General features: G+C 34.8%; 1 protein-coding gene across 1 annotated transcript; it reads left to right on the plus strand.

Annotated features, from left to right (window-relative positions):
• Positions 1–1,243: 1,243 nt before the first annotated feature.
• Positions 1,244–25,135, plus strand: LOC124444570 (membrane metallo-endopeptidase-like 1). Its single transcript, XM_046995185.1, has 19 exons — positions 1,244–1,605; positions 7,330–7,514; positions 8,458–8,703; positions 9,201–9,260; positions 10,000–10,113; positions 10,492–10,572; positions 12,461–12,594; positions 14,286–14,508; positions 14,645–14,743; positions 15,827–15,904; positions 16,622–16,725; positions 17,979–18,037; positions 18,242–18,293; positions 21,641–21,726; positions 22,004–22,128; positions 22,804–22,869; positions 23,617–23,711; positions 24,413–24,489; positions 24,798–25,135. Exons 1-18 carry the CDS (start codon positions 1,401–1,403, stop codon positions 24,441–24,443), a joined length of 2,043 nt encoding a protein of 680 aa, XP_046851141.1. The 5' UTR covers positions 1,244–1,400; the 3' UTR covers positions 24,444–24,489; positions 24,798–25,135.

The raw sequence follows: 25,135 nt of genomic DNA on the forward strand, positions 1-25,135 counted from the left end.
GTTTACAAAACAAACAGCTTCGACTGTCACGCCTACTATATTGGGGGACTGGTGGAAACTTAAACATTAGACTCACTGAAAACAAACGAGCAACAAAGAAACAAGACAAAACTAACCACATTGCTGAACATCGCCGAATGAAAAATCACAACATTGATTGGGACTCGGCAAAATGCATTAATTATAGTACTCACTACAGACAACGGACAGCTTACGTTCAAAAGTTGGTATACCAACTCAGAACAGCTCCACTGAACATATCAGGACAATTACCGGCACCTTATAAACGACTTATTCACAATACAAACAAACGAAAAATCAAGCGCATTTCTTTAGACTAATCCAAAATTCACAACTGGCATCCACACATTTCTTTTAAACACAATGCGACGGTGTATGAACAAAATAACAAATGCGGCGAACCTGGAGTTTCTCCTCACGTAACTCGTAGGATGTCCACCGCATCGGTTGACAAAACATCAGTAAACATCAATTTCAAGTTCCAACAGTCCTTCTCAGCACTCTACTTATCAACCGACGATATACATTTAATAACATCTATGTTTACTTACGAATGTATTTTCAACTACAAACTAGCTGTAAGAATATAATTGTATTTTACAACGACAGACAGCTGCCTCTGCTGCAAATCAATTATATTTTGCATAGAAAATTTAGTTCCATTTCAGAAAAAGTCTAAATGCACATTTTTTCTTCTATATTTCATCTTATTGTGAGTAATATAGCGTTATTTTAAATTAAGAATTGCTTTCAGAATGTAAAAATTGGCAAAGAAGAGCAAGTATCGAGCAAGTTATCGAATCACGTGATTAACCTTTCATGCAAAGTGAAAACCTGTAACTTTCATTTGGCAGATATAAATACTTTCATACTCTGAATAGTTATAATTGCACTTAAACAGCATGAAAACCTTCATTTCCAGGCTTTTAAAAAGTTTTTTTCAACTCAGCCTCGTTATCACGTGGAGGATACGAAGTGCCACAATTAAAACCTCCTTTACACGTATAGAGGTTATATTTGGAGCTGGAAACAGCGATATTCGTAAAAAGGATCACAAGACGGTTATTTTAAGCTAAGTTTCCTGCTTCTACTATAAATGTCCGTCGAACGTGCAAAATAGAGCTATTCTTGGATAGTGCTACCAGATTATAACTATTGAATATGCGATAACTTCAGCATCCCAGCTTCCGTTATCCGCCGTCAATCGTAGTGATAATCATTTTAACCTGAGCGTAACAGCTGATTTAATAAATTTATAATCATATCTTTATATATATATATATATATATATATCATATATTTATATATATCATAACTTAAAATTGCGCGTACAGCAAATGAATTTGTGCAAATTAGCTGTCCTTTGATTCTGACACCACATGGATGAATCGACTAGCAATCTTGTCACAGAACTACGTCGGCCTTCAATAACAAGAATTGTACTTAGAATAATAGTGGCATTGCTTGTATTATTCATTGTTCTGTCGATTGCGTTCGTCGCTCTTTACATCCACGAAAAAAATACTGGAGATGCGAAAATGGGGAACGTGTGCTATGATACATCTTGCATTATAACTGCTGCAGGTACGACGGTGTTCTATGTTTTCACAATTATGCTTGTGCTACACGTTAAGACGCTATTATTATAATGAATTCTTACTGCTTCGAAATAATTCCCGTCTGCTATAACGTAATAGTCGTTCGAAGAAATTCAAGTTTGTTTTTCATCGGTCGAAATTTAGGAAATTTGATACGTTGTACGTGTGTGCTTGGTCACTTGGTTTTAATCACTCAATGGTTTTAATCGCATATGTATCCGAACATAATCGATGAATGGGCCTCTCAACTGTGCGTACGTAAACCGTTAAAGTAGTTATGCAACGAATTTTTCACTTTGCTTTTATTAGCTTATTTTATAAGAGTCTCTTTCCTGATAGAATTCTGAAAACATAATTAAGATTGGCCTTTTCCAACTGTTTCTACAGTCGCCTAAAGTTGCGATTTTTGTCAATTTTGTGCGAACTTTTGACATTGGCGATGACGTAAAACGAGCACCACCTTTCGACATGGCGTATAGAATTAATAGCGACGAGCAGCGATGGAGTGAAGAATGTTGTATTGCTGGCAGTTTGAACTAAATCCGTTGCGATAATACTCCATAAAATAAAATAGTAGCTATCCATCTGTCTTCTACCGAGAAGACAGATCGTCAAAAGCGAATATAACCAGTGAATTTTGTCCACAAACATAAACAAAATTTCGACGCTATAGCCACATCCGTGTTTATGTTCTACAAACTTTGGAAATTCGTACTAGAATATGAATCGTGAAGTGGTAAAATCTTGAAATCTGAAACAGTGTTTAAAAAAAGATTTTCTACCTGTGATAAAGGAATGCTAGCATTATCGAAGAACTGCTAAACCGAGATAAAACGAACATATGTCTGTTGGCCATGTACATTGCCAAGTGGTTTCATATGACGCGAGGAACAATAACAAGAACAAGAACGTGCAATCAATACGAATAAAGTGTAGTAAAGGCCATGAACTTGTGAAAAAACCAAAGAAATTTTATACAAGGAAGATCTGAGTGTCTCTTGTATGTGATATGTAATTCTGCTAACTTATAATTCCAAATATTTACATAACTCTGACTGTGGATTGCATTTTATACATATTTATATTTAAGATATTTCCACACTGATCATATTGACCCAGTTGAGTAGTGTGACTCTTTTATTCAGCTATTGAAGACTTTTATCATCCCATCTTGGTAGTTTGCCCAATAAAGCTCTACACGGGCATCGAAATTGCAAATTATAGCAAATATATTGCACTGTAAATAGCAAACATTTAATAGCTTATATGAAACTCTTTTGATTTAATGACTGCTACCCATGAACAGCATGATGTGTTATACTACTTGCACAAAATCTCTTTTCTAGGTGTTGTTGGTTATGCATTTTATGTATTCATTAATCACAAGATATGTTCTCCATTATACCTTCCATCAAATATGTTTGGCAATATTGAAATTGCACTTCATACTTAACAAATAAGTCAAATATTAACTTTGCTTTATTCATCACTTATTTTAAACTTCTAACAACTTATATCAAAGACATAATATTCATTGAATAAACACTACTATTATTTCTTTGGATTATTGTGTATAGAAGGATTATGTCCGTTCATCAGTTCTCGTTTCGACATTTTATGCTTTCTTGTGCAAAAGATTGGTCGTCGTGCACAAAAAATTTTCATCTTAAATGCCACACTATTGCTAATGTACTTATATGAATTGTATTAGAGGTAGTATTATACATATTCAAAATTTGTGTGATTAAGTACTATTTGAGAACTCTTTACCGCATATCCGAGAATAACTTGTATTAAAAGGATTTGATTTGATTTCAAACAAAATTATTTGGTTTTTACCCTTAAAAATCTTGTAAAATCACGACAAATACCTCGCACGCTATAACAAATACTATAAAGTATTTAGGGGGCGGTACCACTGATATGTATATTTGACTGGATAACGTATCTCTTGGGAATATTGAAGCCGGAAAGAGCGATTATTTGCTACTGGCTTCATGGGGGTATCGGTCCCACTTTACTATACTTTTGTATTACAAAATCATAGTTTTCACGTTTTTATTCCTTTTACAAACTTCTGATTAAGGCAAAATTTTTATGACATGTAGAGGCTCTGTTTTTCTGGCTTTGTAACGACTGAAAAATAAGATGGCAAGTTGTATTGAAAAGTTGAAGGTTGAAAATTAGAAAGTTGAAGGTTACGAGGACAATTTCAGCCGTGCGAGGCATTTTTAGAAGATGAATACTTAAATTACAAATTTACAACAAAGTAAAAACAGAGGTATTCATTATCTTCAACATATTCATCGATATTGAAGTTGCTCACATAGGAATTGGTTGAAAACTTTGCTTCGCTTAATGACAACAGGTACTTTAGTTCGCATATTTTGATGATGTACATGTCGTAGAGTTTGATGATACCGTTTTCAACTTACTATTGTTCATCAAAATGTCTTTCTAATTATTTTTCTATGTCGATTTGTTTTGTTTCTTCACTGATATAATAAAGACGTATTTGAAATTATTATGCTATTAGCGATGTGAATAACAAAGTGATGTTAACTAAATTTGTAGCAATCTTCCATAAACGTCATTGCAGATGAAATTTTGGTAGCAGTAGTAGGATTCTGTAGTGTATTTACATTTTTTAAGAAGCAGCAGCATCATATAAACTCCAGTTTGTTTCAAAACAATGCAGGTCGACCTTGTACCATCTCAATTTTCTGCCATTATAAAGCCAAGAAGACAAACTTTTTAGGATTAAATTTTTTGCCGGTTGTTCTGTTCCTTTCGCAAAAATTTTCTCTAATCAAAAGTTTGTAGAACGAATAAAACGCAAAACTGTGATTTTGTAATACAAAAGTATAGTAGGGTGGGACCGATACCCCCACAAAGTTCATAATCAGATGAGCCAACTTCCGGTTTCAATTATCTTACTATATTTTATACATGGAGCGTTATCTAGTGTATTATACATAACAGTGGGCGGTACTCGTTCTTGCGTCACAACGAACAAAAACGGCAGCAAAAAAGTTCGCACGAAATGACAAAGTTTGGAAATAAATTTAGTTAACGTCTACTCAACGCACGAAAGTCATTTATGCACCAAATTGCTTCTCAAAAGCTAAATATTTTAATAACCTAACAAAAAGCATAGCAAAAAATTCGTTGCATAACCACTTTAAATCATTCTTTGTTTATCCTCTGTCATCTATAAAGTTGATAAACTTCTTTCTTTATCCATCGTATGAAATGCGTTTTGAAGTGCGATGCCAATTGTTTAATGTAATTGTTTTTACGCTGTAGTGCGATGTGATTGTAGACAAAACATGTACAAAGCTAATTAATGCGAGAACGAGAACGACAAATTTGGTCTTCATGCACGCGATATTTATTATAATCGCTAAATTAACTCGTATAAAGACAGCACTGCAATTACCTGTCTTCGACATGGCTTATGACCAAGAAATAGAAAATAAATTCATGTGATGATACCACTGCTTTCTAGTAAGAAAAGAATGTGAAATACGAGCACCAACGTTGGTCAGTAGGTACTTGTCGTAGCAGCATGGCTTTTGACAGCTTTTAGAAGTTGTGGCTGTTCCATAATGCTCACTATGTCATCATGCGCAATAATTAAATTATTTACGAAATTGCTTGATGTTGGTAATTTTTACTTGGTTTTCTTCATTTAATTAGGACACCCAGACACCCATAGCTTCCCAAGCCTATGTTTGTTTAATGTTTATTGATTTCAATGATTTAAAAATTGGTACGCAATTCAAAAACTAAGCAAGCAAGAAGCCAAATTTGTTTGGTTGTGGTTGCCCTTCTTGTAGGGGACTCCTTGACTGTGGTTGTCCGGATACCCAGACTCCAATGGCTTCGGAAGCCCTGTATGGTTGTGAGATACGTGACATTGTTTCAGACGTACCTCCGATGTAAGATATCGTTGCTGTTGGCGTTTCTACTTTCGTTTCGTTGTGTTCATTGTCTTGTTAAATATATGGTAATATGACTTTACCTTTCCTCCTTAAAGTGAGATCTCGGTTGATCAAACATGTCTCTGTGATATATGATAAACTTTATCTTTCCTCCTTAAAGTACAATCTCTAGTGAGGAGAAATGTCTTTGAAATGTATGTATCTTTAGTGCAGTTTATTCTGGCAACTGTTGTCCATGATTCCACAAAAGTTGTTCTCGCAATTGAGAGGAGTGTATGAAGATTTGGCTTTTTGGCTACATACGAATCAGCTTGTCGCAGGGCATTTTAAAGAACAGAAATACGATAGCTAAATTTGTTCCTTCGTTTATTTATTTGTGCCCATTTTATCGCAAATACTAAGAGAGATAAACCCTGAAAACAGCATTTCGTAGTTGGAAATTTGAGTTAAAACAAAAAAATTCAACAGCAACATTTCGACTTTATTCCCTCGAGGTCATTGTGAATCGGACAAACCTCGGCGACATCTGATGCGTTAAACTTTACATAAAAGATATTTTGGATAAATACTGTTGAGTTACTGTAGTATATATATTTTTATAAGTTTTATTTATTTCTAATCTTGGCGTATGTAGACTGCAATGAAACGAGTCAGTTATGTGTAAAAACGATTTTCACAGTAGTTATAACTTCAACATCATTATAACTTTATGTATTGCTATTGAACGTAACTTATATGAGACTACAAGGTCTAAAATGATTCTACAAAAACTGTACTGATTCTTACGTAGCTAAAACCTCAAATTATTGCTCAGTTCTAACAGTTGAAACAACGCAAGCTGGCAATTGTTTATTGGAGAGGCGATATCTTAAAAAAATAATTTAACTCCTTGAAAAAATAGCTCAGGTTTTCCATAAATATTTCTACTAATTATTATTATTATATGGCAAAAGTCACTTCCGGCAAAATGAAGCGCTTTATTGGCTCAGAAACATTTTTGCCGGCCATTATTTTGCCGTAATTGACCACGGTCCAAAAACCCGTAATTTTACAGTTAAGTGTAAACAAACTTCGTAAAGCAAAGAGCAAAACGCAAAATAAACGAAACAAAAAACCATTTACGAATGTGATTCGAATGAAAAATACTTGGAAAACAGCTTAACAAGCCAGACGATACAATTTGAAACAATGTATTTTTTATGGACGAAAACTAGAAAAGTGAAAGCCAACCGGTAAAAAACAGCAAGGACGAGAAAGAAAACAAGCTTCATTTCAGGTCAAATAATGCTATATAATAATCCTTTTAATAACCTCGCTTTCTCGGACCTCTGTTTTTTTGTACAAACCTCGCCCTACGAGCTCGGTCTGTATAAAAACACTTCGGTCCGTTATTTCTCCGTAAAGACCTCGCGCTCGGTGATTAAGGGCTTAATATTATGGCAGTAAACTAGTAGAGGGTTTCTGCCGACGTATAGCAATATTAGGAGAGATATATACGTTTCTTTCCCCGCACTAATACTGCCGCACTGCAATGACTTTTGTAACTAATCTCTTATTTGACATTTGACAAAACACTTATAACTGCAAGAAACTGTACGTTATCGCATTGCAAAAGTGTACGTGTAAAAGTTGATGTCTAAAATTTAGTTTTTTCGAGACTAGTTTATCAACTGTGCAATAGCTAATTTTTTTAGCAACTCTAACAATTTGATTTCATACACGTAAACTTGTCCTTAAGAATCCATTTTCATTTTTTTTGTTTCCAGAAATATCAAAGAAACTAAATACATCCGTTGACCCGTGTGATGATTTTTACCAGTTCAGCTGTGGAGGTTTCGTAGAGAATAACTTCGTTCCTGATGAAGACAGTTTACTCGTGTCTTTTACGATCGTTAATAAAAGAATTCAAGACAATATTGCCACTTTTCTCGATAATGGTTATTCAAGAAAGGTACAGTCTTGTGAAGCGACGCCGCTAGCAAGTTTGGTCGTGCTATAGACCGGTTTCGCACCCATAGCAACTGTCGTTAAGGTCGAGTTCGGAATTTTCAAAGTAATCGGGCAAAAAAGCCTTGCTTATAACTTTCCCTCGATTCAAAAACACAAAATGCTTCTCCAATATAGATAAATACAGAATTCAATTGTAGATTAATAACATTTTTTAGTTCGTACGAAGGTTTCTTGGCGTAGAAATGGTGCGTTAGTGGCGTTTTCTTGCCTCCAAGTTTTTTCAACAAAGGCACAGCGCGGGGAGGGTTCTTGGCTTAGTGATCAGCTATGGTTCAGTGGTTTGAAACTGATTATTTATTAACGTACTCAATATTTAAAGTGGATACTAGTTCCCGTTTTGGTCGACAAAATAGATATCATCTATACCTTTTAATCAAAATAAATATCATTGACAGCCAATACACTTTAATGATATAGTCAATAAAGGCTTTTTCATTAAAAGTAAGATTGATTTCAATTTTATTTTTGCAATTTGCACCCTCTATGCACCCCTGTAGTTCATTGCCTAGAGGGTTGAGCACCCTGTGCCCCCTCTCTATTTAAATCCACAACTTGCACATTACTCTCTAAAATTTGAAAAGCTGAATGAGTGAAATCAACTTAGCGCTTCTCTGTCATATCTTTGTTCGAAAACAGCCTCAATCGTACTTCAGCAAAAAAAACACTTTTCTACCAGATAGGGCGCTTGCTTATGGACCGCGGAAGATTGAGAACTGAGAGGGTCCATACTATGTGCATGCTCTAGTTTATTAGGTGAAAGTCAATTGTGATTGTGGCTTAAAGTGGATTAAAACATATAAACATACAATGTCCCCCCCTACCAATTATCGAACTTTTTGGTCCCCGTGGCTATACATAATGACATCGAACATTTATTTTCACAGATTTCTGGTTCCGCAGTTGGCAAAATGTTTAACTACTATACTTCGTGCATGAATGTAAAGTACATTGAAAATTCCGGTAAAGTTCTCATTCGTAATTTGCTGAAGACCTACATCTCAACTCCCTTAAATGCGAACTGGACTCTCGAAAAAATCTTGGGTCGTGTTTTGCGTGATTTTGGCGTAGGAGTGTTGGTTTCTTCCGACGTGACACCTTTGCCTTACAATACGTCTGTAAACAAAATTACTGTAAGTATTATTGCCTAAAAATATTGTACAAAAAGGTCCGTGTTTCTCAGGAAAGACCAAGAAAGAAGTTTTAAAAGGTTTATTATATGGCATAATTTGACCTGAAACAAAGCTTTCTTTCTTTCTCTTCTTTGTTCTTTGTAATGGTTGTCTTTCACTTTTGTAGTTTTCAGTAAAAAGAAATCGTTTCAAATTGTATCATCTGGATAGTTAAACCGTTTTCCGAGTGTTTTTCCTTCGACTTATATTCGTCAATGGTTTTTTGTTTCTTTTTTTTTGCGTTTTGCTTTACGAAGTCTGTTTACTAATGACTGTAAAACTACGCGATTTAGACCGTAGTCCTTTACGGAAAATAATGGACCGGCAAAAATGTTTCTAAGCCAATAAAAGCGCGCCATTTTGCCGGAAGTGACGCTTACATTACACATCATGATGCATGTGTGGTCGCATCTTTTCAGTTTTGTTATTTTACCAAGAAAGTGTCGTTTTTGTTTTAGGTCGGTGGAGGAATCGTTGGTACGATAAAGAAGTCGTCAATGACTGACGAAGATCAGCCGGTACGTTTCTTTTGCTTCCCATTGACTATGAGCATCGAGCTCAGCTTATAATATCCCGTATTTTACGAATTTTTGATAAGTAAGTTCTCTCGAAAAGTCGCTCGTTATTGATTTTACATGCAAATTTATAAAAATGTCTGAAACTCTTTGTGTTAAGTCATGTTAGATTGTTGCCCGCGGATGTCAACTGCAATTAAGAAACAGTGCAAATAAAATTTTATGATTTTAGCTAACCAGTGGTGACCTTTCAAAACAAAGACTATTTCGTATATAATAACGGCCTATAAGAAACTTACGATACCTCCCTCGTGATTTTACCTATATCAAAAGTAACTTGTTTTCTCAGTGTGTGCATACTCAATTGAAATTAGGAATATAAGGTATATTTTCGATTTGAATTAGCTAGGTATTGGTTAAAAAACAATTGTTATCTCGGGCCGGTTGCATGCAAGAAGGCCGAATTGCGCTATCACTGGACTTGCGATATTTTTGAACGCTTCAATAATCTAAGGAGAAATTTTGCGATTTGGACTGAACAGTCAATGGAATAAACCGTTTATTCTAGAATTGCAAAGTTTCACTATCGCAAGAAAAGAATAGCTATAACCGCTTTTGTACAAGTTTGAAAAATATAGTATCCGAACTATAAAACTATCCAGGCTTCGTACAACCGTATCCTGAACCTATTCAAATGGAAATTGTCGATTCTTTATTTCTTAATTTCGATGTTAATTTGTAGAGAGAACTTGTGTTACAAGAGGCTTACAGGCGGTACATGAACACAACCTTTAAATTACTTGGTATTCACTCCTCTGTTAGTGATGTACTGCAAATAGAAAGGATATTCTTAACGGTATGTAGGTGAACATTTGTTTCGTGAGCGAAGAATCTTTTCGGACCTCCATTGGCGTTTTGCCTTTTGGCAAACAAACATGATGCCATGCATTTTAGCCACCAAGTATAAAGTCGTGTAAAACGTTAGTATAACATCGAAAATAGATTCGATTCTAAAAATATTTCACGTAATTTTGATGATGGAAACGAAAGGCATATGTATATTTTCTTTTATACGACAAACTGCTAAAAATCTATAATGCATGCTATATATATATAATATAATCATGTGTAGAAGAAAGGTTTCTCGGTGTGTATAGTTTTTACACTTTTGGGCTCTTTCATATACATCCCGTCTGTCACTTCTAGTAAATAACGTTGTGTTTAAAATTTGTAGTTGAAGTATTATCTGAACAAGACAGGTAATTTCACAAAGGAGATGACTGTGGCTGAGTTGAATGAGCAGTCTCATGGCAAGGTTAGAGACTTACTAAGCTTTAAAATCAAATACAGTCATCATTAGCCTACTTCAAACAACTTCAGGCAACCTGAGGCGCAAATCTAATGAAAGTATAAAATTTGATTCAACTATAGCAACCTTATAGTAAATGGTTTGAACATGTGAGTATCACTACATGTTTGTAGAAGTAGATCGTCCAGGTTAGTAGAGTCCCCGAAGATGTTTGTTAGTTGTTGATGCAGCGATCATCAGGGATGGATCTAGCCTTTTGTGACTAGTGCCGAGCGCCAAAGGCGCGAGCCACCAGGGGAGTCCGGGGCATGCTCCCTGAAAAATTTTGAGTTTGTAGAACGTCGGAAACGGCAATTTTCTTCACTCTGGAGATCGTTTTTTTCATCATTAAAAAGCAATGTTGTTTCGCAATCTTAATGAATTTTAGTGTGATCAATTTAGCTGACTATTCAAAATATTTAGAAAAACGTATATACCGCAGTATAAAGCATGCCAGGTCTTTTTTTAACCCTTCTCCTTTCTCATCAGGGCTTGGGACCGGCAATAGCGAAGTTAAAAATTTATTGTTTAGGTGTCTTATAGATTTTTTATATTCAATCTTTTCGGCTGTTCTTTTGGTACAGTTTCATGTTTTAAGAAATTTAGTTGTACATGTTTGTACATGTAGATCGTCCAGGATAGTAGAGTCCTGAGAAGGACTGTTTGTGTTAATGTTGTCTGACGTTTTGAAAACCTTAGCGGTAGTCATCTTCAGAGTCAAGTAAAACGTTAATGTCGGCTTAGCCGTACCTGCTGTCTGGTTGATAAATAATATGTCAAAGCAGACCACCACCTCAAAGAAAAAGAGCAGCAACTTTGGAAGAATTTATTAGATATTGAAATTCTAGTCATAGAAACACTCCTGGTATACTTTATGAAAAGAAGGAGTGAGAGATGAAGTGTTTCAATGATTATTTAAATTTTGTCCATTTCATATATATTAATACAACAATATCAAAATGTGCTACAACCTTACATGGTTGTCATCTATCTTCGTACGACCCGCCCCAGCTGTTTATTATCTGCCTTATTGTGAAATAACAACCACACTGCACGCGTATGCTTATATATCTATACCTGAGTTTGTGTGAAAACCGATCTGTGGCCAGTTGCACGAAGGGCCGAATAGCGCTATCCACTGGACTTGCAATATTTTTGAACGCTTCAAAAATCTCTTAGCTAAATCGAAAAATCTGCTATTTGAACTGTAAAATCAATGAAATAAAATATTGGTTCTAGAATTACGAAATTTCAATATCGCAAAGAAATATAAACATTTTTTTCCTAACTTTTAAAAAATTACTATCCAATGGATACCATCATTCAGGCTTCGTGCAACCGGCTTCCTGAACTCAACCATTTGGAGCTCAATCAATTAAATGAATTAAAGACAACTTGCAAATCAATTAACCATCAATACATGGTGACGAAAATTTAAAACATTTGTTCTAAAGTTATCTGTTTCTCGTACGCAATTTTATAGAGTTGCAGACATAATCGGAATACAATATTTTTATCATCAATTTGAACAAATTTGGACAATTAAAACCTACCCATGATTGTGTTGTTCAATCGATTATCTCTCATCCTGCTTGCTATTATGAGATAAAAAATTTCGATTCACATGCACTTTATTAAGCCTATACTTACGTAGCTAGAACGTTAATTGGAGCGGGGAAGTGTTTTTACAGCTGGAACGTTAATTGAAGGGGGGGGAGGGGTCATTTGGCCCGCTTTCTAAAGAATTCAGTCGGGCACTACTGAATGTATGAATATACATTTAACACATGTAGAGCGCATGTATTATTTTGTTTAAAATCAAGCAAATTATATGCTTCGTAATGTTTTTCTGTAGTTCAACTGGACGATTTATTTTAATGAAGTTCTGAGTGCCGTTGGAAAATCGGTTGTTAACGACACACAAGTGTTGGTTTACTCACCGGCAAAGTTACAGTTGATTGTTCGCTTCATGGCTCAGCATTCAAAAGAGTAAGTTTGACTGAAAACACTATACATGGTATTCTTTTTGAAATAAAATATTTACAGTACCTCAAACATCATTTTAGCTATAAATAGCAACAACCTACAACTACACCGCAAATTCTTCAAAACTTGTCTAGATAATTTTTTCTTATTTTATAAAATAAATCTGGTAATAAGAAAAACTTTCTTGATTTAAGAATTCACTTTTTAATAACAGGAAAATTAATCTTAGCAAGAAAATTTATCTCGGTGTGATTAGTAATATATTTTGCATTAAGATATAATTTCTTATATATGAGATTATTTATCTTATGATCTTACCAATAAGACAAAATGACTAGTTTTAAGATGTTTTTATCAACACATTAGGTCATATAATTTTGCCCATGACACATTTAATAAGATAATTTTCTTATAGTAGAGACAAGATATTTTTCTTGTTTTAGGAAAAATATACTTAAAACTAGTATTTTTTCTTTGAAATAAGTTTTGAAGAATTTGCAATGTAGCTATATCTCTTATGGTTGTAGCTATGTATTGTGATTTTGGTTGAAGCCAGTCATCTCAATAAATAAACTGAAGGTGCAAAGATTTTGACATCACAGGCGATACAACGTTTTCACTTATATGACCATATATAGGCTACGTACAAACGGTCTCAACCTGTTGACCGAACAAGCGCTCAACATTGTTGACTCAACTTGTTTAGAGCATTTGCACACCCTGTTGAGTGGTGCTGTTGAGCGTTGTTGAGAGAAGTATTTGAACTTGCTCAAACTTTTCTCTCTACAGCACTCAACATTTTCTTTTTACCATGGTCATCAAAGCGTACCTCAACATTTTTTAGCGCGTGGTTTGAACAACACACACTAGCTCAACAATGTAATGCAACATTTTTGGTCGTCCATTATTTCCCCGTAGTGTATGGACCGATGAATGCTAAGCGTTTTGTTTTCGAAATAAAGTGAACAAGCAAAATATAAAATCCATGTACGAATTTTAATCTGGGGAAGAACACACGAAAAGTGACGTTCTTATGTGTAGTTCTTACCACGCTTCTATTATGTTAGCATTTCAAACAACATACTAAAATGCATATCTCCTTTTTTCAAGTAGCTAGCCAGCAATGTTTCATGCCAAAAAAATTTTTTGTTAGCCTCGTTTCTTCCGTCTTTACAGAAAAATACTGCTCCTCTCTCTTTCAGTTGAAATGCACAATGGAAGCTACAATCTAAGAAAAAAACCGTCTTATATTTTCTTAGTTATCATTAGCTTTCTGTAACATTAAAATTAGTCAATAATATTTGTGTCTGGGGCCGGTCGCACTAAGCCTGGATAGCGTTATCCATTGGATAGCAAAAATTTTCAAAGTTTTTAAAACGGTGATTATATTTTTCTTACGATATAGAAATTTTGTAATCTTGGAAAAATATTTTATAAAAACAGCAATTGCACAGTTCAAATCGTTCTCTTATAATAAAGAAATTTTTATTCGACCTTTGTGCAACCTGAACCACGACTTTAATTTCTATTGTGTGAATAGAGTAAACATAACACTTGTCCCAAATATTGGCATTTATCTCTTGTAGTTACTTTATAAAACGGTACTATGAATTTTCTCCAATAGGTATAACCGCACACATGCATTATAGGCAGTTCTTGGAATCGTTTTGAAATGTATACGACTTTGTATTTAGAACTATCACCCGTGAAATCACGTGGGTTCTTGTGAATAATATGATCGCGGCATTACCCGAGGATTTCCGAAATGCACGTAACAAATACGTCAGTGTAGTATCAGGAGTCGAAACTCCGCCAGCAAGACGACGATTATGTGTCGATGAAACCAATAAATACTTCGAATACCCCATTGCAAAGTTGTACGCCGAAAGATATCTTTCCCAAAATGCCAGGCAGAGGGTATGTTGTCGTCCACAAAGTTGTAGTAAGAAAGAGGAAAAATCTTAGTATAGAACTTTAGGGACGAATAACACATCGCTTTTTGTCAAATTATGTTGATTGCTAACATTAAACATGACGCTTTTATTCTCTATAGGTGTTTGATCTTTTCTATGAAGTGCGAAAGCAGTTTAGTGAAGGATTAAAAGAGCTCGAGTGGATGGATGATAAAACCCGGGCTGGGGCACGTTTGAAGGTAGTGAATAGTCAGTGGTCTCTGTAAAATTTTTTGTTGTGGACTATACAAGGTGTCGGAACCCATTCAAATACATAGTTTCTAGAGGGTTGGAACCCACCCCTACATAGACATACCCACCCCAAATTGGTAACCCACCCTACATTTGGGTCCAAAATTTCCTTACCCACCCCTACATACGAGCCGAAAAAAAATTCGTTTTTTTCTACGGGAAAGCTGATTTTAGACTTATTTATGGTCTCTCTATGCATACTATATACAACACTGATAAAGTCTATGGATGCAATTAATGGCTGATGCAATCAATGGCTGATGCAATCAATGGCTGATGCAATAACATGGTGTCAAATTTGGGAGATATTTTTGGTCCCTTATATGGTAATATGAAGATAGATGATGCAATAACATGGGGGCAAAAATTGAGTGATGTTGAACTTTGAAGTTATTAACTTTTTTATCATAGATGCATTTCATCTATTTTTAATTTTCTAATAGGGAAAATCTCGAACCCACCCTACATAGACATACCCACCCTAGAAATTCAAAAATTTTCGACCCACCCCTAGAACGCATTTTGGGACCCCCTAAATTTGGGGGGGTAGAAACTGTGAAATAATTATGTATGCATCAAAATGAAATCTGCATAAGATAGTTAATCGGCAATGGCTATTTTTTCCAACTGCTTAAATTTAGTCTTATGCTTCTCCGTGTTTGTTGCAATTTATGGAAAATATGATTACGTTTTTGTGGCTGTTATTACTCAATTAATTTTCCTTTGGCTTTACAAAGGTTTTGCGTAATGAATTTAAGGTAAAAACCAGGGTATGATAGTACTTTTAGGTTTAAACTTTTTTTAATACTGTACAAACTCTAGCAAATTCCATGCAGAGGCGCACAAGTTCATCAAACAATTTTAAATTCTAGTTACGTTATTGCGCTTAATAACTTAAGCGAATACATATTTTATTTACGTTGGTTCATTTTTTTGGGACACCTTTTATACTTCGCATTCTCGAAACCATGTTTTATCATGTTACTAATTTTCGCCATGATTTAATTTTCTCATCTTACACTTTTTTTTAGTTGATGAAAATGAAAGAAAGCGTTGGTTATCCTTTATTTGTTCAAGACACGGCAAAATTGAACAAAATGTACGAAAATGTACGTAAGTAAGGAGTTTTTTAACTCTACATTGTGAACATATAAATAGATCGTGTGCGAAGATTTTATATCAAGAGCTTTCTTGTAGCTCAATTTACTTTTTGTATTGTTCAAGTTCATAAATGAACAACCTTTTAATCCATATAAATCAATTTTGAAACTTATTGTTAGCTACTTCTTTATATTTTACATCACTAGTATTATAATTTTGACATATTTTCTCGACTGCAGTGCGGTTTATCGGTAATTGAACTGTGGAAATCCCGTAATTTACACTGTAGAAAAGTGAATATGCACTATAAATACAGTTTCCTGATGGGCTGAAAAGCAATGAAAGAGCACAATCTTTTTTTCAATTCAAAAACATGCTTGGCAGCAGTTGTTAGTAAAGAACGAAAATTTCCACAAGTACAATGATCTAAAATTCAAGAATTACTAAACAGTGCAAAAAATAAAAACACTACAGCGAGCTTTTTTTATTAAATGTGTGTGTAAAAGTTGGGTCGCACATACACGAGGCTTTTTGAAGCGATAGATCGAGTTACGAAGCCAGACAGATGCAAACGGTGTTTTGACAAAATGTCTAAAAGTATAAGAGTACTGCGCACTTTTAAGTTAAAAAGCGTTTATCATTGAAAGTCATTAAATTGCCTTCATCATTATCTGCAACATGAAAGTTGAGTTTTTTTGAACGTAATTATGATTATTTTTTTGTAGTATCTTGTGAATAACACAAACTTCTTCGACAACAAACTGAAAGTTTTAAAAGCCCGAGTTATAGATAGACTGAAGGCCTTAGATAATCAACCCGATGATCAAAGGTAAGTGCACGAGACAAAGATTGAAGTCGACACGATTACACAATATGTTATTACACAAACTGCATAAGGATGGACAACAAAAGCCAGTCTAAAGTCAAATACAAAAGCACATGTTTATATATATATGGAAGAAACAAGCGTTTTTATAAACGCCGCTATAGGTAGTAACACAATAATTCCAAGAACAGCAGAAATCAATAGAATACCATGCAGGAGACAGAAATATCTGATGGAATAAACTATAATCATACCGATTGCAATTTCTGAAATACATCCAATCAATTAATTTACCAATCGTGGGAATCTTGACCGATTGGTAAATTCATTGATTGGATGTATTTCAGAAAATTTATAATAAACCTGGCGATTTCCAAGCTGGACTGTTAAAGATTTAATACCTCATGAGATGCTTGAATTATGATTTATGTTGTGTTTACTTATAAGAATTGAAATTTAAACATGTGTTAATACGCTTTGTGTCTTAAAACGACATTTGTTTGTTTATTTGTTTATTCATTTATTTATCTATTTATTTATTTATCTAATTTTTATCTATTTATTTATTTTTTATTTATATATTTATTTATTCAATTCGATCGTTCGGAAGATCAACTTTGTTTTGTGTATAAGTGATGGTGATGATTTCCAAGAAAAGTAAAAAATACCCTGCAAAAAGTATTTTAAACATTTGATAAACGCTGCATTATAAATCATTCAATAACAAACGTGTTTTAAAAACTATAAAAAGTACAAATCAAGCTTCTTGTTAAATATTTCAGTGCAAATTAATATATAGATTAAGACATAAATTTTTGGTTAAATGTAATCTTTGTTGTAATGAATGCAAACTGCATTTCTTTCTGCAAAACAAGAAAGATTCTTATCTTATTAATGTTTTTGGTAATAGAATCCCAAAGAAACAACGATTAAAGTACACGAAAAACTTTTTAAGTTGTTAGCTAATATTTTGCTGTTTGGCCAGAAACATGAAATAATCCAAAAGTCAATCCCGAATGATTCGTATAAATCATCACTTCACTTATAGAAGAGTACCAAAAGAAGACTTTGTAGAGCACTACACTTATAAATCAATATTCCAAATAAAGAAATTATTTAGCCATTTAAGATCTTCAGTTTGTATTTCAGAGATACGAACTGAACAGCCATGGAGCATCTCTTTGATAAAGGCGCGGTTCTCTTTTCTTAGTGAACATCCAGTCCTTTACAATAATAACTTTGCTTTGTTCCATTAGGTTTCCTGCTCCTCCTGTTGCAGTGAACGCGTTTTATTATCCTTTAAAGAACAAAATATGTAAGTATTGAAGTAAACGTCAAGTTTTTGAAGTTAGCTAAAATTGCACAAAACTCTTTGCTTGCCGTGAACCTATATATTCATGCAGCTATAAACTTAGCTAATCTTTGACAATTCGTCCTATTTGCTAAATCGCAACAATTCCACCGACTGTTAAGACTTTCCCCTCCTCTCAAGTTAAAACTTCATTTCATGTTGTTCTAGATGTTCTTGCTGGAATTTTGAACAAGCCGTTTTATGGACCCGAGCAGTTAAAGTAAGACTATCATATATGTTATGCATGAAGAATATAATATGGCTGTATAGTGTCGATAACTATGTTTAACGTTGAGAATTAGTGGTATGCCAAAGCGTGGTTACAGGAAAAATTGAAACATATTTTGCTAATGAAGGAGTAGTTCAAAAAGAACGGGAAGAGACTGGCAGATGAAGAAAGAGTACAGAGCAAAAACAGGTTGTCGAAAGATTATAGAGTTTAGGAAAATAAGAGAAACGAAGAAGAAATAAGCAAGAGACGTACGATTTCGAGAGAAATTTTGACGATTAAAGGAGCAACAAGTGATGTGGAAAAAGACGTAGAAACTCGATCAGATTCCAGTTTTAACTCAATAGTCACTAAAGATAAAGAAATATTGTTGAAATCATAACTAATGATGTTGTTGTGAGGGAATTACTGTGTGAAAAGGAATCACTTCTGAAGTGCATGGCAGGTGGAAAGAAATGTCACTTCTTAAGTGTCAGGGGGAAAGAAATATCACTTCATAAGTGGCAGGTGGAAAGAAATATCACTTCTGAAGTGCATGGCAGGTGGAAAGAACTATCACTTCATAAGTGGCAGGTGGGAATGAATATCACTTCTTAAGTGGCAGGTGAAAAGAAATATCTCTTCTTAAATGGCATGTGGAAAGAAATATCACTTCTTAGGTGGCAGGTGAAAAAATATCACTTCGTGGCAGGTGGAAAGAACTATCACTTCATAAGTGGCAGGTGGAAAAGAATATCACTTCTGAAGTGGCAGGTGGAAAGAAATATCACTTCTTAAGTGGCAGGTGAAAAGAAATATCTCTTCTTAAATGGCATGTGGAAAGAAATATCACTTCTTAAGTGGCAGGTGAAAAAATATCACTTCGTGGCAGGTGGAAAGAACTATCACTTCATAAGTGGCAGGTGGAAAAGAATATCACTTCTGAAGTGGCAGGTGGAAAGAAATATCATTTCTTAAGTGGCAGATGAAAAGGAATATCTCTTCTTAAATGGCATGTGGAAAGAAATATCACTTCTGAAGTGCATGGCAGGTGAAAAGAAATATCACTTCTTAAGTGGCAGGTGAAAAAAATATCACTTCGTGGCAGGTGGAAAGGAATATCACTCTTAAGTGGAGGTGAAAGGAATATCTCTTCAGTGGCAGGTGGAAAGGAATATCACTTGTTAAGTGGGAGGTGAAAAGAGTATCACTTCAAGTGGCAGGTGGAAAGGAGAATCACTTCTTAGTGGCAGGTGGAAAGAAATATCACTTCTGAAGTGCATGGCAGGTGAAAAGAAATATCACTTCTGAAGTGCATGGCAGGTGAAAATATCTTAAGTGGCAGGTGAAAAGAATATCACTTCGTGGCAGGTGGAAAGATATCACTCTTAAGTGGCAGGTGAAAGGAATATCTCTTCAGGTGGAAGTAATATCACTTTTAGTGGGAGGTGAAAAGAAATATCCCTTCTTATGTGGCAGGTGAAAAAGAATATCACTTCTTAAGTGGCAGGTGAAAAGAAATATCACTTCTGAAGTGCATGTCAGGTGAGAAGGAATATCATTTCTGAAGTGCATGGCAGGTGGGAAGGAATATCACTTTTTAAGTGGCAGGTGGAAAGAAATATCACTTTTGAAGTGCCTGGCTGGTGGAAAGGAGTATCACTTCTTAAGTGGCAGGTGGAAAGAAATATCACTTCTGAAGTTCATGGGAGGTGGAAAAAAATATCACTTCATAAGTGACAGGTGAAAAGAAATATCACTTCTGAAGTGCATAGCAGGTGGAAAGAAATATCACTTCTGAAGTGCATAGCAGGTGGAAAGAAATATCACTTCTGAAGTGCATGGCAGGTGGAAAGGTATATCACTTCTTAAGTGGCAGGTGGAAAGGAATTTCACTTCTGAAGTGGCAGGTGGGAAGGAATATCACTTTTGAAGTGCATAGCAGGTGAAAAGGAATTTCACTTCTGAAGTGGCAGGTGGGAATGAATATCACTTCCTTAAGTGGCAGGTTGGAAGGAATATCACTTCTGAAGTGGAAGATGTAAAGGAATTTTACTTCTGAAGTGGCAGGTGGAAAGGGTTATCTCTTCTGCAGTACCAGAAGTGAATGAATATCACTTATAATATAACTGAAGATAAAGACGTAAGTGATGAAAAATGTCAAATTACGACCAATAATATTTATTGTTTTAAACGAAATGCCATGTTGGAAGGAATTCGTTTTAGTAAGCTCTCGACTATGTTAAAGCATGAGTTGATACAGTAACTAAAAATATTGCAAAAGTGTCTGGCAAAAGTAAACAGTTCCGTCAACATACCTTTAGAGAAGCGAAGGAAAGGTATGGAAAGGTCGAAGATTTTCCTTAAAGAAGTCAGTCGTGAAGAAGACAATGTTGTTGACTTTCAGTCCAGCAAAGTTGAAAAACTACTCTTAAAGAAAATGCGTAATTGAAAGGACTGTTCTGCTAGAAAAAGTCTCTAGATGATAGTCATTTGAGCAATTAACGACATTATTTACGTTTTAATTGCATACGTGTTGAAGTGAACTTATCTCATTTGTTGAGATTTATTTTTAGTTTTTTACCATGAATATTATAACACTAGTGAAAGAATGCCTGCAATTCTTCGTTAATGGTTGACCACACGTGTTTCATTGAAACTGCTTGAAGAGGGACAATGTTTTTTATATCGACAATGTTTACCAATCGCGTGTCCTCCTTGGCATGAAAATTGCTATCTGGTCTTATGGCTGACGAATTTGGCAACCATAGGAAAGACATGTACAATTTTTTCCACATGGCCATTAGACGATTTCAACATGCATGTATAGAAAGAAATTAAGGACGAGTACTGACTCATAAAATAGCTGCTAAAACGTAGTTGTAGAAGACAATCAGCTATGAAAATATTTGCATTGGTTATGAATGTAGTACATTTAAGCATTACCATCAGTTTTTGAAAGACATGATGGTTACTGCAGAAAAAATGACTGGAACAATGACTTAGAACCCAATCTACTTGATATCTCACTCCGCCAAAATTTTATAGTTAGGAGTGAGGCAAGCCGCCATCTTTAAAGGTGGAAAAACTGACGATGTTTTCTATTAATATCTGCTTTTCTTGTGTATATATACAGTAGCAATATTGATAGTATAGCTAGGTTTGATTTTTAAAATGTTTTGATAGGATTGGCTTTCTAAACTTGCTTTTACCTTATTTTCATTTTTGAGTTTTAGTAAATTAGATAGAGACTAAATTAGAAACAGACTGCTATAAGCCTTGTTATCGAGGTCCTTGAAATTATTTATCGTGAATTTCCATTTTTACCCATGACAATGAATTCTTTTATATTCAATTAGGGCGTTAAACTACGGTAGCATTGGTATGATCGTCGGTCATGAAATTACCCACGGATTTGATGCTTTGGTATGCTCATTTTCATGCAGTTAATGTTTTGTTTGTGGTTGTTTGTATGAGTAAAATATACCGCGCAAACTGATCACATGACCAACGTATAAAACAAGTAATGCTTTTGATAGCATGTGGCCCGTGGTTTGTAATAAAATGATGAGCACGTTATTGACGTCGTAATTATAGTCTTTGAACTTCCTCCCCGGCTTGTCGATTTAAGTTTTGAATCTCGATTAGCGCTTTCAACGTTTCTTCTACATATATTAATCTTGTCAATATTTGATTAAAACTGGGCGTTCTTCTTTCTTCAGGCAGTAATTACGATGAAAAGGGTAATCTAAGACAATGGATGACGGAGAAGGCAAAAAACAACTTCGACGCGAGATCACAATGCTTGGTTAATGTGTACAACAGTACGTATGTCTACGGCAGAAAGGTTAGTGTTGATTAGGTCGTGCATACCCATTCTTTAGATACGGACGTCCCAACGTTGTGTGTTTAATTCATATATTCAGTTGTTCCCGACTGTTATCTTTTGAAAGCAATTCACAGAAGGAATTAAGCATTTTGCAAAAAATAGGAATCAGTCTGGCACATCGGAATATATGAATAAATATCACGAACCAGTCACCCCCACAAATTTACGTTCTCAGTATGGTTATGGTCTTGGAAGATAATCGCAAAATGAAGGCAAAGTAAAAAAATCAATCGTTAATTTTGCGATTTTAAATGATTACCTGTTTTATATGGGAAGTGATGCCAACCTTAGTGAGCTTTAGCGTTCTTAGCACAGTACATAAAAGCAAACAGCAGTCGCACTCTACTGAAAATTTTTGTTGCGGATATCTTACTACGCAGTTCTGACCAATAGGAGCGCTGAGATGGCTAACCGGCGCCCGTAATCTAATTAAATATACAGCACCAAATTGCACGGCGAAGTGGGACTACTGTTTGCTTCCTATACCGTGGTATTTGGTACAAACACACGCACATGGTCACATGACTCACATTTTTGTCGATATTATGTGATGATGTAAAACTCTGAATGCGTGTTTTTTCTTGCCTTCCGTTATGTACTTATAGTGTTAAGATCGTGTGTATTCTATTTTAGTTAGACGGGAAGATGACACTCTCTGAAAATATTGCCGATAATGGAGGACTCAAGTACGCTTATCGTGTAAGGCAGTAAATTGATTGCACCCATGCAGAGCACACTGGTAGCTATATCAATGTGTACAAACAAGAAATTTCTTGTCAGACTGTGTGCCCGACCAGTTAATCAGTGAGAAGACTGGGTATCAAATTCGATATCCTAAACTTTTATCCCAATAAGGATTTATACGTTTAAATGGTTCTGTTTTCACGTTTCCAGTAAGGAAGAATTTATAGATTTGTCCACATTTCGATAGTTGTGAAGGCCCATGTCAATTTAATTATTTTTAATTATTATCTATATAAATATGGTCCACGCCATTATCCAGCATAAGCATTTGCTGTCATTATGACATATGAAGGCTGCAGGAAGTTGCAAGATTCGAAGAGCTGTGATCATACTTTGGTTCTACCATAAAATTAAGAAAATTTTCTTCAAAACAACTGTGCATACAACGTGCACGAGCATGTCAATATCAATTGATTATCATTATTTTGAAACTAAGCTGCAACCGTCAACCCCTAATGCGGCAAATTTTAGCATATTTTTTATTCATCCAGTCCTTGCCATGTTTTATGAAGTGGATGAAACGCTTTGTTTACAAAAGTCATTTGAAATATGTTTTGGTACACGTACATGGCTTTCCTTGCGCCATAAATACTAGTTAAAAAGTTTGAGTTATTGCTAAGTTTTGATTGCATTTCTGTCAAAGAGAAGTTTTACTTTTTATACATACTTATATGCATGTCTCTAAATTATCTTTTTCAACAGGCGTACATGAAGTGGCGTGAAACCAATGGAGAGGAGGCAAAATTACCAGGATTAGACTTCACAAACGAGCAGCTATTTTCATTGCTTTCGGTCAGGTAAAACTTGTAGACGCTCATATTTAATATACATTATAATTTGTATTCGTTTCTAGGAAATTTTCTAGCAAAATTCAATTGTCTGCGAGTCTTTTGTCATATTGGTTGATTTTCCTTGCGGTATAATTAGTTTGATTTAGTGGGCGCTCGTTGAATGAGCTCGTCAGATGGTTTTCATCTTCTTTTAAGCTCTGTGCTCCTGGTTTGTTTTGTTTTTCTGTTTTTCAGCTTTGTTTCTTCGATGTTAGTTGATAATGTGTGAATTACGAACATTTTGAGAGTAATGCTGCTGGCCTACGTAGTTGAGAAAGTTTTGCTATATGAAATGCACATATAATGCTAGCTTTTGTATAGTATTTATACCAAGATCCAGTCCACATATACATATCGATGACTGTGCCATACTTGAATTCTCGTCCTTTTGTACTTAAATTTTTGTTTGGGGCGGTTGAATATGGCTGCTACGGAGAAATAAATGCTAAGATTGTTGGTTGTGATGTGTGTCGCTCGCATGTGTCCTGTTTCTTTTAGTCTGTTATTTTAGATTTTATCATTTGAACTTTGTAACTATCTTGCTGACTTTTGCCGTTGAACTTTGTTTCATTGTATCTGGTTCGTTGAACAACGAGCAAAGAATGAACCAACAAACTCTGCATCCGATTTAACATTAACTTTTGAACTATGTGTTTCTTTTCTTTTAGACTTGGTGCTCAAAATATCGCAGCGAAGTGATCGACTATAATTTGAAATACGACTCACACTCGTTAAATCCAGCCAGGTAAAAACGCCATGTATATTGTGTAGGATGTAGCATGTGGTTTTTTATAGAAGAGACTGGCGTTAATCTGCACAGTTTAAGAATGGAAAGAAATGGGTGGACATTTTGTTTTTAACATATTTTACATACAAAACAGAGAGAAAAAATGTTTTTGGACACCAGGTCATTTGCTTACATTTTTTCTTTATCCTACAGACTGCGTATAGCCCGAAATTTGTAAACGTTTCATGAGTTCATTTAATAGTATTGGATTGAATTAGATTGGACCTTGGTTGAATTGGATTATATTATATTTATTATATTCTTAGAGTGCGAGTGCCGTTATCAAATTTTCCACAGTTCAGCAAAGCCTTCAACTGCAAAGCACCAAAACACGATTGTGTTCTTTGGTAATGCCATCGACATCATAATTCCTACTTTTAATGCTGTTTTTTTTACTTTCAAAGTAATAGGCACTTGTTTTAGTTAGTTAATTTTAAGAAACTCAATGCTGAATATTTTTCCTTAATCCAATGACACCACAAGTTTGAGTGCGAAAAGAATACTGGTCTTTGTTTTTAAATTTCCCAAGTATTTATGTGTTCGAAATTTGTAATTGAAACTGGGTTTTTAAGAAGAGAATAAATCTTGAATTCAGTCTTGAAAA

Source organism: Xenia sp. Carnegie-2017, unplaced genomic scaffold, assembly GCF_021976095.1.
Source record: "Xenia sp. Carnegie-2017 unplaced genomic scaffold, XeniaSp_v1 HiC_scaffold_21, whole genome shotgun sequence".
Lineage (NCBI taxonomy): Eukaryota > Metazoa > Cnidaria > Anthozoa > Malacalcyonacea > Xeniidae > Xenia > Xenia sp. Carnegie-2017.

What these genes read in the sequence shown, in the direction of transcription:
- LOC124444570 (XM_046995185.1), top strand. Translation starts at nt 1,401, where the DNA reads ATGGATGAATCGACTAGCAATCTTGTCACAGAACTACGTCGGCCTTCA. An exon ending in ATAATGGTTATTCAAGAAAG is followed by an intron (nt 7,515 to 8,457) that starts GTACAGTCTTGT and finishes TTATTTTCACAG; the next exon opens with ATTTCTGGTTCCGCAGTTGG. An exon ending in TTTTCATTGCTTTCGGTCAG is followed by an intron (nt 23,712 to 24,412) that starts GTAAAACTTGTA and finishes CTTTTCTTTTAG; the next exon opens with ACTTGGTGCTCAAAATATCG.